General features: G+C 45.2%; 1 protein-coding gene across 1 annotated transcript in view; it reads left to right on the plus strand.

Annotated features, from left to right (window-relative positions):
* The first annotated feature begins 405 nt into the window (after positions 1–405).
* The window catches only part of cdca7b (cell division cycle associated 7b), a 30,852-nt gene continuing 11,707 nt past the window's right edge, over positions 406–19,550 (plus strand). The window contains exons 1-6 of the mRNA XM_056298858.1: positions 406–539; positions 2,763–2,909; positions 3,033–3,133; positions 15,579–15,777; positions 16,314–16,376; positions 16,804–16,983. Of these exons, the coding sequence (XP_056154833.1) occupies positions 522–539; positions 2,763–2,909; positions 3,033–3,133; positions 15,579–15,777; positions 16,314–16,376; positions 16,804–16,983 (708 nt within the window). The 5' untranslated portion in view covers positions 406–521. The remainder of the gene's footprint in view (positions 540–2,762; positions 2,910–3,032; positions 3,134–15,578; positions 15,778–16,313; positions 16,377–16,803; positions 16,984–19,550) is intronic.

The raw sequence follows: 19,550 nt of genomic DNA on the forward strand, positions 1-19,550 counted from the left end.
TTTTAGAGGAATGTTGGGTCAAGAACAGTTTCAAAAATATCTATATATGTTAAAATAACCTGCAGGATGGCAGTTCGTGCGCGAGGCCCTGTACAGTGGCACCACGCATAGCCCACGTGACGGTTCTGACCCTGCGTGTTTCCTTATGGCCGTCTCAACTCCTTTGATACCGTCGGCTGGCCCTAGCCACGCCCATTTTTCTTTTTCGCGCGAAACCGGGGACTATACCATTATCGGCATAGGGGGCTTAGATGGAGGGTCGGCCCACAGATGCGTCTCGAAACGTCATTATTATTATGGAAATGTAGCTGGCGTGTTCTTGGCGAGAGTTACCGCAGCCAGTGATATCCCTTAAATCGGAAAATCGCCTTTGAGCACCAATAGAGATTTACGCAAAAGCCAAATCCATATCTCACCCCCACTTCTATGGATATGTAATAGTTTTTTTTTAAACCCACTGTCACTCATTCGCGTTTAACACACGGCGAACTGTTGGAAAAACTCGGAAGAGGTGGAAAAAAATGACCCTAAGATCGAAGGTAAGTGGCTAAGAAGCATGTATAATGCATTTTATTCTGTATGAAGTTTCCACGTGCAAATGCCCAAAACGTGCACGATTGTTGGCTGCCAACGGCAACGTTAAAAACCTCGTTGCTCCATTGTGAAGCGAGCAGAGTTTGTGGGCGAACCAATAACAATGTAATGTAAAGGCCGGCCCAGCATGTTTTAAATGTAATCTGTCAACCAAAAGGACTTGAGTTTGCTGCATCTCAGTTGGGAACGGTCTTGCAGATCCACTTTTACATATACAACAACTGTCTGGTTAACGATGCTGCATGTCTTCCATCTTTGCTTGCGGGGCTGTCAATATGATGTTAATCCAACTAGATAGTAATGCAGATTATTTGAAGTCATCAGGGGTTGTGGATGAATTTTTTTAAATATTTGTCAAATTTTTAAGATAAGGGATGAGGATTTCACTGCAGCTCTATCAGAAAGATAGTAGAAATCAAGTCTCTCCCTCAGATGTAGGGTCCTATTGTCACCAGGGGGGCCCAAAATGGGTAGGCTTGTGAGTCTAGGAATTGTTTCTTTAGAAAACAATGGCATTTAACCAAACTAGATTTGAATAAACTCATCACTTAGATGAGTGATGAAACGTTTCTCCCACTATTATTATTATTTTTTGTCCAGATGAACTGATTCAACTTTCTGGGCTTTCTGTACATGGACGTGCATCAAGATGTTATTTAAGGTTATTTTACCCACTCCTTCTTCACTTCTATCCATGCTGTGTCTCAGCCCAAACTCGTTAAAGATGTCTTTATGCATGCTCAGTAAACCAGGTAACAAAATCAAAGAAAGTTGAATCATTTCATCTGGACACAATGTTTATTGAGAGAAACGTTTCAGGTATGGTCTTTGCAGGATGAGGATGTGCACATCCTTGATAGGGAGGAACGCTGGTTTGAACGGGGAGTCAGAGGCCATCTGTGTGAAGAGGGAATGACCATCCCTGAACCGAGGGGTACTAAGAGTACATCTGTCACCATCTTACAATGCTATGATTGCAACTATTCCCCAATCCTCTGTGACTAGTACACATGGCCATTGTAACTTTAGAGAGAGTTCGAGAGATCTATGGTATTTAAATAAAGTTTTACGATATAAGACCTTACTTTATTTATTTATTTTGTAAATGTAGGTATGTAGCTCTTTTAAAAGACATGTTTCTGTAGAAATAAATATATCTATACAAGTAGTTATGTTTCATTGTATTGGTTTGCCCGCTTATGGACATAATGTGCAAAAATATAATCGAATGGGTTCGAATCTGTGTTTTTAGAAGGAATAATCGAACATAATTTTCAGCCAATTTCGACAGCCATTAGAAGACAGTCAGACAACTTAACAAGACTCATGTATGGGCGTCCGGGTAGCGTCCGTTGACTACCAACACGGGGATCAACGGTTGGAATCCCCATGTTCCCCGCCCCTACAGACACAATTGACTGTGTCAGCGGGTGGGAAGCCGGATGTGGGTATGTGTCCTGGTCACTGCACTAGTGCCTTCCCTGGTCGGTCGGGGCGCCTGTTCAGGGGAGAGGGGGAACTGGGGGGGAATACTGTGGTCCTCCCATGTGCTATGTCCCCCTGGCAAAACTCCTCACTGTCAGGTGAAAAGAAGCGGCTGGCGACTCCACATGTATTGGAGGAGGCATGTGGTAGTCTGCAGCCCGCTTCGGATAAGCAGAGGGGGTGGAGCGATGACCAGGACGGCTCGGAAGAGTTGGGTAATTGGCTGGGTACAATTGGGGGAAAAAACGGGGGGGGGGGGCAACACAAGACTCATGTATGTCTCCCCCAACATTCACTTAACAGCCATGAAGACCGTCTATTGGACATTGTGTTAAAATGAAAGGAAAACACTCACGCTTGGGGCTCAGGATTGCAGGATTAGTCCTTATACAAAAAGCATCCAATGCATGAGCCACCATAAAATCTAATCCTTATCTGGAACCAGATTTTGGACTGGGTCTTGGGTCTTTTTTTGAACTTGACCTCACTGCTAAATCACAAATTCCACATTTCTTAAAGGCAGTGGCGTAACCCACCCTTCCACTAAAGCTCTCTACACTGGAGCAGGTTTTTGCTGAAAAACTAGGCAAGTGTTTGTTAACCTTGATGTTGGTGATTATAATGTACTCCTGTATGTCAGGTATGGTTGAATGTGTTGACTTGTGTGTTCTGTCTGCTCACAGGCTTTGCGTTTCAAATCAAAGTTTATAACTGCTGAACTCGCTCATCTGTTCAGCCAGTCAGACAGCGAGGATGATGAATTTGAGGGTTTCAGTGATCAGGAGGAGGAAGAGGACAGAAGAAGGTTCAGCAAACGGCTGAGAACAATGGTACTGGCACCGCTGACCTCCTTTGTGTGGCATTCCTCAAACATTTCCTAATGGTTTCCGGACAATGGTAATCTGTTACTGCAGCCAATGTAATGATGTATTGTATTATTTGGTTTTCCTCAGACATTGGAGTTGGAGGAAGACAGTGACATGGACACGGGCTTTTATTCAGATGACGAGGAGGGAGCCCCATCCAAAAGGAGTAGTCTCTGTGTAGCTCTAAGGTTTGTGTGTGCGTGTGTGAATGGCAGTGTTCGTTCGAGGTAGGCCAATCCAGTGGCATACAGCGGATTTGTTTTGGAGTGTTTCTGATAGGCTCTTTTGCCGTGCCACCTGATTATGTTGACAAAAGAAAGGTGTGCCTTATTGGTCTTTGCAGTACTGGTCTGGTCATTCATATTCTCAATGGGAAGAGGGTATTGTTGTGTGTAACATAACACTTGTCTGTCTTTATGCATGCTCGGTAATCCAGGTAAGACGATCAAAAAGTTGAATCAGTTCATCTGGACACAACATTTATTGACAGAAATGTTTCATCACTCATCTAAGTGACCTCTTCAGTCAAGTCAATTGTATTTATATAGCCCAATATCACAAATTACAAATTTGCCTCAAGGGGCATTACAGCAACAGAACATCCTGTTCTTAGACCCTCACATGGGATAAGGAAAAACTCCCTAAAAAAACAAAACCCTTTAACAGGGAGAGAAAAAAGGAAGAAACCTCAGGGAGAGCAACAGAGGAGGGATCTCTCTCCCAAGCCAATGTGCAATGGGTATTGTGTTTACACAATTTACAGAATACAAAATTGAAAGAGGATAATAGAATTATAATGAAATTATAAAATGTATGAAGAATATGATGAACGGGATGCCAAGCGTGTTCAGGCGCCACTGGAACAGCCGACGACCGAAGCGATGGGACCAGCATCACCATGTCAAAAAATTAGTCACACACATAGGCGGAAATCCCGGGGGGGGGGCGTCTCCCCCCCTCCCATCCTGGGAAAAATATGATATATCCCCCCCAATATTTCGCCCCTGGTTTACAGCACTACTTTTGGTGTCCCCCTCAGGAATTGTGCTTGAGAAAATTTAATGTAATTGTTCCCTCCAAAGTTGATATCAGATTTTTCGCCCCTGGTCACACATCTTAGTGAGAGAAGGCTATAACATTCAGTCTAAACTGACTGCAGGTATCCCCACCCTTATAAACAATACTGTTGCATAACGACCGAAACCAACGATCACTTTCATGTGCAAATAGGCGTGACCATTAACTAGAGTTACAATGGCCATGTGTACTATTCACAGAGGATTTGGGAACGTTTACAATCACAGCATTGTAAGATGGCGACAGATGTACTCTTAGTTCCCCCCCCCCCCTCAGTTCAGGGATGGTTGTTCCCTCTTCACATAGATGGCCTCTTAAACTCCCCTTTCAAACCAGCATTCCTCCCTATCAAGGATGCGCACATCTTCATTCTTGAAAGTGGCCAGTGGCCTGTAGATGGGTGTAGACTGCGAAGTCTTGGCCTAACACGGTAGCTCTCCTGTGTTGTGCAATCCTCTAGTGCCAGGAGGGTTGCTGTGACTTGTACGTTGGGGAAATCAAACAGATGCTGGCCAAGAGGATGGCACAACACAGAAGAGCTAATACGTCAGGCCAGGAGTCCGTAGTCTACACCCCGTCTACAGGCCACTGGCCACTCTTTCAAGGTTAAGGATTTGCACATAATTTTTTTTTTTAGGGTCTTTATTCCGATAGTAAAAATATGGATAGATAAAAGGTGAGGGGTTCACAACATCCCACTTTAGCGCTGTGGGTGTGAGAGGGGGTTTCTGGAGGAAACAGCTGTTTCAATTCAATTCAATGTAGCTTGAAATAAAAAAAAAACTTGTATAAATCCAAATACAATGAGAAAATATAAAAATAAAATAATCTCTACTACACTGTTGTATTAGCATTAGCCTACTGTTGTATTAGCATTAGCCTATTGTCTTGAAGTCGACAAAAGCGAAATCAGTTAGCTAACTTGTTCTTATGCACAAACATACATATGCAACTCAAAGTTATACAAACAAAACTCTTACCGTCCGATTCACATTTGTAAATGGTTTAAACAAACCTCAAAGGTTGAAAGCTCTTATGGCAGACACAAAACCCTCGCCAACACAACATCTGGTCTGCAGTTTTTCGCCTTCTCTGCTCTCGGATGTGCACATCCTTGATAGGGAGGAATGCTGGTTTGAATTTGAACGGGGAGTCAAAAGAGGCTATCTATGTGAAGAAGGAACGACCATCCCTGAACCGAGGGGGGGCTGAGTACATCTGTTATCATCTTACAATGCTGTGATTGCAACCATTCCCTAATCCTCTATGAATAGTACACATGGCCATTGTAATTCTAGTTAATGGTCACACCCATATTTGCATATTTACAATTTACATATGAAACTGATCGTTGGTTTCGGTTGTTATGCCACTGTATTGTTTATAAGAGGGGATACCTGCAGTCAGTTTATACTGAAGAGGTCACTTAGATGAGTGAAGAAACGTTTCTGTCAATAAACATTGTGTCCAGATGAACAGATTCAACTTTATTTGATTAACCCCTGTGTAACCCCCGGTTACTAGAACCCTGTAAATGGGTATATCCTGTAAATGTAAATAATATTGCAAGTAAACAGCAGTGATATAGAGTGATTGCTTAACTTTAAAAGGAAGAAAAAATAGGATAACCAAGATAGAGTGTTGTGTGTGTATAATAAGATGGAGATGGTTATTAGGAAAATTACAATATAACCTGAGATAGTGAATAGTGACACTATTAACTGAAATGATGGGTGGAAAAAAATGTTTAAAACCTTAGGAAGGTGAATCTATCGTTGGAGGACTTGACTTTGAAAATATTTCATCGTTAACTTTATTGTTGTTAATCAGTTCTAACCAAGATTTCAACCCGCCCCCAGCATACTTGATAAAAACATGTTGAGACACGTTACATCTTTTTCTGACCTGGACGGCTGTCGAGGCAGATATGTGTTGAAACAGCGATCACAGTAGCCACGTGTCAGCAAAATATGTGTGTGCTTACTAGTGGTGATTTACCTTAGCTTTCTACAATTCTGATATTTATTGTAAAGGAAAATATCTCCCCAACCAGATTCACCGACCCCAAAAAGACCCGTGATAGTTACAATCTTGCTGCCATTTACCAAAGGAAAATTCTTGGTGAGTTTGACTGAGATGCTAGTGTGGCAATATGGACCTAATTAACTGTTAAACTTGGTGGAGTAAAGTGAAAACGTTAGCATTAGCCCCGTTAGCGTTGGACAAGTTAGCAATTTATATTGATGTGTTGGAAGCGCACCAGTTGTGATGCAGCATTGGGTAAAGGCAATGTGTGTTTATAGAAGCATTAGGGTAGGGGGCAGTTCAGGCCGGGTGGCAAGCAAAGACGGGGACCGGGGCATCCCAACTTCTGGCATCGCACATTGCGCTGGTGTGGGAGGTGGAGCGATAACAACTAGTTATAGTTGGGCTCACCTCCACACATAGCATGGGCTCTGGTTCCAAATTCCTGGAGAGGGGCTGGACTCTTTACTTTTCCGTAGTTGGCCAAGGTGACAGGCGCCGGGTGGGTGTGGGGATACTCACAAGTCCCCGGTTGAGCGTCGCCTTGTTGGAGTTCTCCCCGGGGAATGAGAGGGTTGCCTCTATACGACTGCGAGTCGCTGTGGGGGAAGGCTCCGACTGCTGTGTGTGCTTATGCACCAACTAGTTAAAGTTGGGCCCACCTCCACACATAGCATGGGCTCTGGTTCCAAATTCCTGGAGAGGGGCTGGTCTCTTTACTTTTCCGTAGCTGGCCAAGGTGACAGGCGCCGAGTGGGTGTGGGGATACTCACAAGTCCCCAGTTGAGCGCCACCTTGTTGGAGTTCTCCCCGGGGAATGAGAGGGTTGCCTTTATACGACTGCGAGTCTCTGCGGGGAAGGCTCCGACTGTTGTGTGTGCTCATGTACCAAATAGTAGTTCAGAGTATTCAGCTTTCTTGGAGTCTCTGGGTGGTGTCCTGGATAGGGTTCCGCCTGGGGATTCTATAGTTCTGCTGGGGGACTTCAACGCTCATGTGAGCAATGATGGAAAAACCTGGAGGGGAGTGATTCGGAGGAAAGGCCTCCCTGATTGGAACCTGAGTGTTGCCTTGTTATTGGACTTCTATGCGAGTCATGGATTGGCCATAACAAACACCATGTTCAAACAAAAGGTAGTTCATAAGTGTACTTGGTATCAGAACACCTTAGGCCAGAGATTTGATAATAGACTTTGTGGTCATATCATCAGATCTGTGGCTGTATGTTTTGGACACTCGGATGAAGAGAGGAGCAGAGCGGTCAACTGATTACCACCTGGTGGTGTGTTGGATCAGATAGCGGGAAAGGCTGCCGGACAGACCTGGCAAACCTAAAAGTGTAGTGAGGGTGAACGGGGAACATCTGGCGGAGGCCCATGTCCATGAGGTCTTCAACTCCCACCTCCGGAAGAAGTTCTCGTATATCCCGAGGGAGGCTGGGGACATGTAGTCTGAGTGGGCCATGTTCAAAGCCTCTATTGCAGATGTGGCAGTTAGGAGCTGTGGTCATATAAGGTCATCGGTGCCTGTCGATGTGGCAACCTAAGAACCCGCTGGGGGACACCAGCAGTGAGTGTAAGCTGTCAGGCTGAAGAAGGAGGCCTTTTGGGCTTGGTTGGCCCAGGGGTCTCCTGAAGCAGCAGACAGGTACCAGGAGGCCAGAAGGGCTGTGGCTTTGGTGGTCACGGAAGCAAAACCGGGTGTGGGAGGATTTTGGCAAGGCTATGGAGGAGGACTTTTGGTTGGCCTCAAGGAAGTTCTGGCAAACCATCCAGCGACTCAGGAAGGAGAAGCAGGGCTTGACTGAGGCTGTGTTCAGCCGGTGAGGGGAACTGTTGACCCAGACTGGGGATGTTGTTGGGCGGTTGAAAGAACATTTTGAGGAGCTCCTGAACCCGGCTAACACGTTCTCAGTGGAGGAGATGGAGTCTGAAGACTCGGTGAAAGCCCCACCCATATCCCTGGCAGAGGTCTCTGAGGTAGTTAAGAAGCTCCTTGGTGGCAATGCGCCAGGTGTGGATGAGATTCACCCTGAGATGCTGAAGGCTCGGGACATTGTTGGGCTGTCTTGGCTGACACGCCTCTTCAGTGTCACATGGAGGTTGAGGACAGTACCTGTGGAATGGCAGACTAGAGTGGTGGTTCCCACAAATTAAAAAAAGGGGACCGTAGGGGATGCTCCAATTATCGGGGCATCACACTGCCCAGCCTCCCTGGGAAAGTCTACTCTAGGGTGCTGGAAAGGAGGCGCCGACCAATTGTCGAACCTCGGATCCAGGAGGAACAATGCGGATTCCATCCTGGCCGTAGAATAGACCAACTCTTTACCCTTGCAGAAGTGCTGAGGGAGGCATGGGAGTTTGACCAGCCAGTCTACATGTATTTTGTGGACTTGGAGAAGGCTTAATATATGCAAATCAAATATATGCAAATCTGTCTGGAGACACACCAGAGAGAGCCAATCAGTATAGAGCAGGACAGCTCTCCCTCCTTTTGCCAGTCAGTCCACCGGCGTAAACTGACGATGATGATGATCGCCGCCAACTATACAGGGTGAAATGCTGTTTTTGTAATTAGCGAGTTATAAAGTTTAGTAACTACACTGCTCAAAAAAATAAAGGGAACACTTAAGCAATGCAATGTAGCTCCAAGTCAATCACACTTTTGAGATATCAACCTGTCCAGTTAGGAAGCAACACTGATTTGTGAATCAATTTCACCTGTTGGTAAATTGTCTAATTTCCACCAGGTGGAAATTAGACAATTTGCAAGACAACCCCTATAAAAGGAATGGATTTGCAGGTGGTGGCCACAGACCATTTGCCTGTCCTCATCTTTACCGGCCGATCTTTGGTTAGTTTTTCATTTTGCTAGTGCCCTCACCACTAGAGGTGGCATGAGGCGGTATCTGCAACCTACAGAAGTTGCTCAGGTAGTGCAGCTCATCCAGGATGGCACATCAGTGCGTGCTGTGGCAAGAAGATTTGATGTGTCTCCCAGCACAGTGTCCAGAGCATGGAGGAGGTACCAGGAGACAGGCCAGTACACCAGGAGACGTGGAGGGGGCCGCAGGAGGACAACAACCCCGCAGCAGGATCGCTATCTGGTCCTTTGTGCAAGGAGGAACAGGAGGAGCACTGCCGGAGCCCTACAAAACGACCTTCAACAGGCCACTAATGTGCAGGTTTCTGCTCAAACAGTGAGAAACAGAATGCATGAGGATGGTATGAGGGCCCGACGTCCACAATTGGGGCCTGTGCTCACAGCCCAACACCGTGCAGCCCGATTGACCTTTGCCAGAGAACATCTTGGTTGGCAGATTCGCCATTGGCGCCCTGTGCTCTTCACAGATGAGAGCAGGTTCACACTGAACACATGTGACAGACGTGAGAGAGTCTGGAGACGCTGTGGAGAACGTTCTGCTGCCTGCAACATCCTCCAGCATGACCGGTTTGGCGGTGGGTCAGTGATGGTCTGGGGAGGCATATCCTTGGAGGGCCGCACAGACCTCTACGTGCTAGCCAGAGGTACCATGACTGCCATTAGTTACCGGGATGAGATCCTCAGACCCATTGTCAGACCATATGCTGGTGCAGTGGGCCCTGGGTTCCTGCTCATGCATGACAATGCTCGTCCTCATGTGGCCAGAGTGTGTCAGCAGTTCCTGTATGTCGAGGGCATTGATGCTATGGACTGGCCTGCACGTTCCCCAGACCTGAATCCAATCGAGCACCTCTGGGACCTCATGTCTCGTACCATCCGCCAACGCGATGTCGCACCACAGACTGTCCAGGAGTTGACCGATGCCCTGATCCAGGTCTGGGAGGAGATCCCTCAGGAGACCATCCGTAGTCTCATCAGGAGCATGCCCAGACGTTGTAGGGAGTGCATACAGGCACGTGGAGGCCACACACTACTGAGCCTCATTTTGAATTGTCTTGAAGAATTTCCACAGAAGTTGGATCAGCCTATGTTCTCATTTTCCACTTTGATTTTGAGTATGATTCTGAATCCAGACCTTAATGGGCTAATGATTTTGATTTCCATTGATCATTCTTAGGTTATTTTGCTCTAAACACATTCCTCTGTCTAATAAATAAAGATTTTCAGCTGAAATATTTCATTCATCGAGGTCTATATTGTGTTTTTAGGTGTTCCCTTTATTTTTTTGAGCAGTGTATTTAAACGGGGTTGTATATCTCTCTGGCCTTGCTGTCTTATGTGTATTTGGTTCCACTGTATCTTATTCCATGTTTAATTTGTTTTATGGTTTATTGAAAAATCTTTCGATTTGATATGTAAGGAGGGTGGGGCTTTCCGATGTTTAGTTGTTGGTCTTAAAGAAAATAATATATTTCTTCTCATCTACAAACCCCAATTCCAATGAAGTTGGGACGTTGTGTAAAATGTAAATAAAAACAGAATACAATGATTTGCAAATCATTTTCGACGTATATTCAATTGAATACACTACAAAGACAAGATATTTAACGTTCAAACTGATAAACTTTATTGTTTTTTGCAAATATTCACTCATTTTGAATTTGATGCCTGCAGCACGTTCCAAAGAAGCTGGGACAGGGGCATGTTCACCACTGTGTTACATCACCTTTCCTTTTAACAACACTCAATAAGCATTTGGGAACCGAGGACACTAATTGTTGAAGCTTTGTAGGTGGAATCCTTTCCCATTCTTGCTTGATGTACGACTTCAGTTGCTCAACAGTCCGGGGTCTCCGTTGTCATATTTTGCGCTTCATAATGCGCCACACGTTTTCAATGGGAGACAGGTCTGGACTGCAGGCGGGCCAGTCTAGTGCCTGCACTCTTTTACTACAAAGCCACGCTGTTGTAACACGAGCAGAATGTGGCTTGGCATTGTCTTGCTGAAATAAGCAGGGACGTCCCTGCGAAAGACGTCGCTTGGATGGCAGCATATGTTGCTCCAAAACCTGTATGTACCTTTCAGCATTAATAGTGCCTTCGCGGTTGTGCAAGTTACCCATGATGCCATGGGCACTAACACACCCCCATACCATCACAGATGCTCGCCTTTGAACTTTGCGCTGATAACAATTTGGATGGTCCTTTTCCTCTTTAGCCCAGAGGACACGACGCCAAAAACAGTTTGAAACGTGGACTCGTCAGACCACAGCACACTTTTCCACTTTGCGTCAGTCCATCTCAGGTGACCTCGGGCCCAGAGAAGCCGGCGATGTTTCTGGATGTTGTTGATCTATGGCTTTCGCTTTGCATGGCAGAGTTTTAACTCGCACTTGTACAGGGTGTCCGCGGATCCTTAAAAAGTCTTAAATCATGTATCTAAATTAAATGCCTTAAATTGTCTGAAATTCATTAAAATGTCGGAAATTGTTTTAAATTCATTACTCAAAGGTCTTAAAAAATAACTGTCCGGGAGAGGACTATTTCTTCTTCTTCGTGTTTGTGTTGTGCAAAGATGAATGTAGGTTGGGTTGCGTGCAGAGCGCGAATCGTTGGCTGCTTTTTCCGCTGCAGCTAATGTGAGGTTGTAAATAGACCGTTCTATGGTGAAATGCATAAATGTTTTCAGCCAGCGACATCTATTGGTCAGATAGAATCGCTTATAGAAGCCTCTGGAAACCGGAAATTCACAGCAGAGATGAACATTCTGAGCGACGGTAAGTCACGTTCTGGCAGCTCTGCAAAAATAATAAGATAACGCTTTTTAAAACGAACGAAAAATCTATTGAACACCTAAACTGACATAATATTTGACACTTATACGGAACATATTCATTCCACCACGTGCTATTTTCATGAATTCCAAGTTCGTATCAGGCGCGCCTGTTAGCTATCGCATGCTATTCCCTGTAATTAAAACGTTTGTATCCCCATAGACAAATAAATGACCTGGATGATGCGATACTATGGCAATATTACCTGCAACTCACGGTTGTAGGTAATATTAATGTGACTAGCTATCGAAAAGAATACCGATGTTGGTTTTACTGAGCGGTTAATTGCTAAATGGTATAGTCTATATAGAATATGGCGGAAAAATGCTAAGTCATGACAAAATGGCCGCCGGGAGAAGAAGAAAGGTTTGAGACTAGGGCGGATCCTCCGGATGGAGGGGGGAGGGACCTCCGCTGCGCGCTCTGCTGTAATTCGTTGTTTTGTCATCAAATGCTCACATGAATCAACCAACCACAGCAGCGTATAGTTGTGGCAGCTTTTTCAACATGGAGGAGGGCTTCATCTTATCTGATAGCGATCGCGCGAAATTCCGTGAATCAAATGTTTAAATATTCGGTCTGAACTTCAAGACCTCTTTTCAATCAGCTAAAATGCAGTTACTTACATCAATGTGTCACAAAACATACATTTGTTTAACCGTTTCGATGATTTGTTCAGTTGAAGCTGGAAAGAGAAACGATATTAGCTTAGTGTTGAATGTAGGCATACCGCAGCTCCATCTGAAAAGTAACTGAAGCTGTCTAATAAATGTAGTGGAGTAGAACGTACAATATTTCCCCCTGAAATGTAATGGAGTGGAAGTATAACGTAGCATCCAATGGAAATACTCAAGTAAAGCTACCTCAAATTGGAACTAAGTAGCTACAGTAGCCTACCTGAGTAAATGTACTATTTTCCACCACTGTACTGTGGTAGTGGGTATGGCTCCTCACAAAAATTATACACTTTCAAATTGGTCAGATACATTTATTTCACAACAATAAAAGTAGGCTACATGCAGGACTGCAGTTAGGCCTGACATACAATTCACTGTAATTTAACAAGAACAATTACAGAATGCAGGTGAATTGGAAAACTGTGGCCAGGGAGGGTTTCTAGCTGGTTGAAAAGAGGTCTTTACGTTCAGACTGAATATTTAAACATTTGATTCGCGTGAGTGCAGTTTTATTGAAATGGTTAAACAAAACAAATGTATGGGTTGTCAAGGTCCCTCTCACTAAGGAGCTGCTGATCTCTGTGGGATCAGCAAAGTTGTTTCTACCATCCCACAGTAGCGCAACACAAAGACAAAAACACATATCCAAACTACAAGAACACATATATCCAAACTACTAAAAATTACAAAAATATATCCAACATATAAAAAAACAAATTTTTCACTGTCCAAGACAACGAACGCCAGGAACACTGTCAGAACTGCTGGTTTGCATGGGCTAGCAGTTAGCTTAGCCTGTCCCGCTTCCGTGTCCTGTCAGACCGCCCTCGGTGTTTCCCCCTCAGGCGCAGCTCCATGCAGGGCCGTGGTCCCTGGAACCATCGGACCTGGCAGACTAGGCTTCCCCAGCCGATCTAATGCCAGCTCTCCCAGTCAGACACCTTTGACACACCTCCCCACACTCCGCATAACGACACCAAAAACACAGTCAACGCTAGGCAAAGCTGCCGCCAGACTGCCCTCGGTGTTATCGGAACTGCCCTTCTGCATGGACTAGCAGTTAGCATAGCCTACCCTGCTTCCGCATCCTGTCAGACTGCCCTCGGTGTTCCCTCTTCGGGCGCAGCTCCAGGCAGTGCCGTGGTCCCTGGGCCCACGGGACGCAGCAGACCAAGCTTTTCCAGCCGATCCAGCGCCAGCTCTCCCGGCCATCAAACAAAAACACAAACTTGGATGTGGACAAAGACACTGCATGGACGGTACTGGGTGAGGCTGCAGCAAACATAAGTTTGTGCCGCCATCTTCCCACACCGGTACTAGGTGAGGCCGCTGAAAACTTGAATTTGCGCAGCCATCTTTCTACGCCAGAAGCAGGTGGGAAGTTCATTGTGCCCCGTCTTATTACATTTTAATTTTGCCTTCGGTCTTGGTCTTCGGTTTCATGTATATCTTTCGGGGATATATGATCTTAAAGGTCTTTTGTCTTACTGTATTTCTCTAACTACATTTCCTGCCGTGCTTCTCTCATGAGTTAATCTTTTCGGGCTTCGATATTACTCCATGTAAATCAGTCTCATAAGGAGATTTGATTTGATTTGACCTGATCGTTTTAACATATTGTTTATCTGGGCTTTCTGGGATAATCCCAGATGATTTAACGGTGAGGACATCCACCTAAATTGTCCCTAAGTTTGGACTAAATTATCCCTGTGTGTGTTTGTGTGCATGTGTGCGTGCGTGCTCTGTGATGGCCTGCCAGCCTGTCCGGGGTGTCTCCCCGCCTGCTGCCCAATGATGCAGTGTTGCCAGATTTGACTGAGACCAAATAGCTCAATCAGAGCCCTGAACCCACCCAAAAATAGCCCCCCCTTTTTTTTAAACTGCCATTTAGTAGAAGGTTTCTCTGTGTCCAGTGTATGTATGTAATAATAATCATGTTTATCAGAGCCATTTTTACCCACGCAATCAAAAGTAGCCCAGTCTGGCAGCTGGGATAGGCTCCAGCATCCCTGAGAGCAGGATAAGAGTCTCAGAACTCGGTGTAGAGACTGGCCTTCAAAGCCCCAGCAACCCACTTCAGCTGGATCTCATGGGCCTTCCACCCATTCCTCCGACTCTCAGCTACCAGATCTGCATACTTGGCCTCTCTTTCTTTCTTGTGCCTCCTCCACAATAGTTTTCACTTGAGTGTATATCACAAGTGTTGATTGTAGTTTTGGCGACATGATGGCACAGTGCTTAGTGCGGTCGCCTCACAGCAAGAGGGTCCTGGGTTCGAGCCCCGGGTAGTCCCAGCTGTCCTGGTCATTGCTCCCTCCCCCTCGCCGATCCGGGGAGGGCTGCAGACTACCATGTCTCCTTTGATACATGTGGAGTCGCCAGCCACTTCCTTTCATCTGGCAGTGAGGAGTTTCACCAGGAGGACGTAGCACATGGGAGGATCACGCTATTCCCCCCAGTTCCCCCTCCCCCCTGAACAGGCACCCCTGACGACCTGTGGAGGTGCTAGTGCAGCGACCAGGACACACCCACATCCGGCTTCCCACCTGCAGACATGGCCAGTTGTGTCTGTAGAGACGCCCAACCAAGCGGAGGTAATACGGGGATTCGATCTGGCGATCCCCGTGTTGGTAAGCAACGGAATAGACCACTACCCTACCTGGACACCCCCCATAAATTGAATTATTTTTGAATGTATATGTTTATTTGACTTGAGTTAAAAAAGAGAACAGAAAATAAATATTTCATTTTTTTACCTTTTGAACATGACTGCTGAGTTTGTGTCTTGTTTCACCTTTGCTGCCGGTATCCATTTTCCCCCGAGTCACCTAGAATTTCTGAGACTCTGGTCCACATTGAAATTCATTATTCTTCTCTTGTAATATAGAGAGGATTGATAAGAACTGGTTGTGACCCATATATGTGCTCAGTGCCATAGCTAGGGGGTGCTGGTTAGCATTGGTTTTTACCCTCTTGAGCATGGGTATGTTTGAAAAATACATATGACAAAGTAGCTAAGGAAACACTAGCCCCAATATTTCGAGAGGTACCAAATAAATGCTCCAAGGCGTTATTCCGGTTGCCTCTCCATTGACTGCCCAGTGTAATGAAATGTCTCTATATCTGTTGTTTCTCAGGTTTCCTGCCAAAAGACTGTCCACACCAAAACAAGAGCTCGCTAATAAGAAAAACAAGCCTGCCGCTGTCGCCTCTCTGCCCAGGAGTGCCAGCAAGATCATGAAGCAAGAGGTTGAGGATGAAAAGGAGGAGGAAGAGGAGGTTGTCTCCCTCTCTTTGAGGAAAAGGAACAAGAACATCCAGGAGAACAAAGCCATGGTAAGAAGCCTGAATAATGCGTTTGTGTTTTGTAGTTGCTCACGTGGGCTGATAAGCTTTGAGCAGACTTGGTGGAGCTTAATAAAGAGTTGGCGTGATCATCTATGATAACATGGTGAGCTCATTGAGGAAATTAAATTGAACATGAATTCTAAATCTACATCAACGGTTCCTCCATCTTGACAAATCTCCTCTTAAGCCTTAGTCAGGATGAGGTAAACCTTTGTAAATACCTGTAGGGAAATTGTGTGTGTGTGTGTGTGTGTGTGTGTGATATATCACTGCAAATGTCTCTCACATTAATATCAATCATAAATGATTGTCCTAACTATATAACAAGGCCGTTATAGCCTACAATGTTTTTAGTCAAGATGGAAAAAATGAAGTAACAAGATAATAAATTTAGTTTCTTATTTGGTTCTACACACCAGGAGTAAAAACTGAAGTGGTAAAAGTGTAATGAGTTTTCTCGGTATAGTTAGTTTTCCGCCCCAGGGTTTAACTGTGGCCATCTGTGTTGTTTGCTTTGTGCTCAGCTGGCGAAACTGTTTGCTGACCTGAGCACCATGGCTGAGCTGACTCCCCTCAACACCCCTCAGGTGAGTTTTACACACGAACCAGCAAGCAGCTCAATACTGGACGGCCTCCCTCCAGTCACTCCTGACTGCCCAAGGCACAGGAAGCGCTGCCATTGTTTTCCTTTCCTCTTGCTTGGTGGTGCCCCACTCAGAAGCAGGGGTGTGATTTATTAAAAAATGTGTGCAATCCACCAAACTTAAGTGTTTTTCTCCTTTATTTAGACTGCAGGATAGGTGCAGGAGTAAGAGAGACACAAGTGCAGAGACATACATTTCACCGCCATTGGTGGGGGGGGCATAACCACAAAATTATCTCCTGCTACAGGAAGTGTTTTCCATAGGGTTATGAGAAACCGGAATAGCTAATATGAATTGATATTTAAGAAATGTATTCCCACAACAAAATTTGTCCTTATCTTATTTGGCCACCCTAATCACATTTGTACAGAAGAAGAAGCGTAACTCGGAGAAGGTGATGCCGCGCAAACGGAGGTTTGAGGTGGAGACGGGGTCGGAGAGGAGGAACCCGTCCCGTAAGGCCCGCCCCCCCGAGAACTTTGGGGTGGAAGAGAGAAGCGAGTGCCCCAGCCGAGAGAGTCGAGGCGCAGACATCAGGAGACTTCTGGAGGTATATTATACACACCAATAGCACATGAACGCACTGTACACTGTGTACACACATCAGTATCTATTAGGGGTGGGACGATACTGGATCGAATTCCAAACCGTTCGATACGCTCTTCACGGTTCGAGACACTCCCCATTTCGTGAGATTGTGTGTTAACATTAGAACAACCAGGATTTCACTCCTACCTAATGACTGCCGGTTTTTAAACTCTATATTCTGTCAAGATAAATACCCAATTGAGATATTAAAGCATTGCATATGTTAGTTAGTATGTCTGTTAGGAAATGACTGACACAAAAATAACGTTTTACCAACTTAAATACTGTAGCAAATTCAGCAGGCGCAGGCCGGGATGCGAACTCGGGTCTGCTGCACCACGGACGACTATGTTAAGCAGTTGACTAAAGCAGTGTTTTTCAACCTTTTTTGAGCCATGGCACATTTTTGACATAGCAAAAGTCCTACGGCACACCACCATCCCAGTTGTTACAAAATGAAACAGTACATAACCTATCATAGTATACAATATAAGGACTTAGAGGTATACTCACTCAGTGCGAAACCTGGGCCTGTTTCGATGAACACAAAGCTGATATCCTGGCAGAAATCGACAAGAGGGACACACGGAGCTCTTGCTCGACTGCTCTCGGTTGCTCTGTTTTTTGTGTTTATGGTCGTTAGGCTTGAAAAGCCAAGCTCGCAGAGATAGGTTGTGGAAAATGGGAACAACATTGTGGTGGCTCTGTTTGCCATGATTGGGAAGTACTTGGCAGCAGTCAACCAAAAACTATCCAGAGATAGATCAGCATAGCTCAGTTTTAAAATACGGTCTTGTCTCAGTTCCATGAGTTGCTCTTGCTCTTGCAAAGTCATGTCCTTTCCGAAAACTACTGCTGAGCTATATGGGTCCCTGACCCAGTCAAAAGATTCGGTGGAGGCTGAGGGGAAATTAAAGGACAATTTCTCCTCAAGAGTTTTTAATGTTCACTTATTATTTCACACAACACAGCAGTGTAAACATATCCTTGCCATTTTTGGGTCAGGGGGAACATTTCGAGTGTCCCTTTCCAGGTGTTGTCGCCAGAGGGAGACCTTTGAACGGAATCCGTTTATCTTGTTAGTGCTTGTGAGCAGATTTTCGTTTTAGCCTTGCATTCGAGTATTCAGTTCATTCAGGTGTTGAAAAATACCCGCCATGTATGCGAGCCTTGTAAACCATTCATCACTTGCAAGCAGCTTTGTGTCATCGCACTTCTCATCAGTTAAAAAGGTTTTCAGTTCCTCCCGCAACTCATACACGCGGGCCAGTACTTTTCCATGAGATAACCAGCAGACCTCCGTATGGAGCAACAAGGCCTTATGCTCCACTCCCATCTCCTCACATAAAGTTGCTAATAAGCAGCATTTCAGAGGTCTTGTTTTGACAAAGTTTACCATACGCGTGACACCATTCAACACATCAGCTAGGTCTGCTGGTAAAATTTTAGCAACAAGTGCCTTGCTGTTTAAAAAGCAGTGTGTGATCACAACATCTTGGTTTCTCTCTCTCACTCTGTTAACGAAGCTCTTGCTGCGTCCGACCATAGCTGCTGCTCCATCAGTGCAGACACTCACGCAATTGTCCCACTGAAGTCCTCCTTGTTCGAGATACTCTGACGTGATCTGAAAAATTTCCTACCTTGTTGTTTTTTTCAGGCAGTGCCTTGCAAAAAAGGAAACTTTCTCGGGTGGTGTCTCCATCCACAAAGCGCACCATAGCCAAGAGTTGAGCATGTCCACTGATGTCCATCGACTTGTAGTTGCAATGCAAATTTCCCACTGGAACGTATCTTTTCCAAACAACACTTTCAATGTCTGCAGACATGTCATCGATGCGTCTGGCAATCATGTTATCCGAGAGGGGAACTTTGGCAATTTCTCTAACTGCATCTGGGCCAAGCATTTTGTTCACAATGGCTTTGCAGGCCGGTAATATTAATGTCTCTGCCACTGTGTGTGGCTTTTTTGCTTTGGCCACGAGTTCAACTAGGTAGCTAGCTTTTAGAGCTCTCTCAGACACCTTTGTGGTCTTCCTCATCAGAGTTGCCTGTTTCTCAGTGTGATCACGCAAGCAACGAATACTCTGTGTTCTTGTTTTGGAGAGACTGGTGTTTTGTTTGCAGGTGACGTTTAAGCTTACTTGGGACCATGGCACTGTTGGCTCGCTTTTCCCCACATACTAAGCACAACGGAATTAGTGCGGTAGAATCTCCCATGGAAAAAAAAAATCCAAATGACATAAGTGTCACTGTATTGCCTTGATGAGCTCACCGTTTTTGATTTCTTTTGACCCCCACTTGTAGTAGGCTCTTCATCTGGGTTAGTCCGACTTTGATCAGGATCAACATGATCAGGAGCATCTTTTCCCTTCAAATATTTCTCAATTTTTAACGTGTTGTCACTTGTGGCTAACGGTCTACCTGCATCTCTAATTCTATTGTCTGAAATCACAAATAATTACTAATCGCGCTACCTACCGCCCCCACAGGCATAGGAGAGTACTTCATTAGACATTGACTGCGTAGGCC

This window comes from Lampris incognitus, chromosome 18 (genome assembly GCF_029633865.1).
Source record: "Lampris incognitus isolate fLamInc1 chromosome 18, fLamInc1.hap2, whole genome shotgun sequence".
In the NCBI taxonomy this organism is placed as follows: domain Eukaryota; kingdom Metazoa; phylum Chordata; class Actinopteri; order Lampriformes; family Lampridae; genus Lampris; species Lampris incognitus.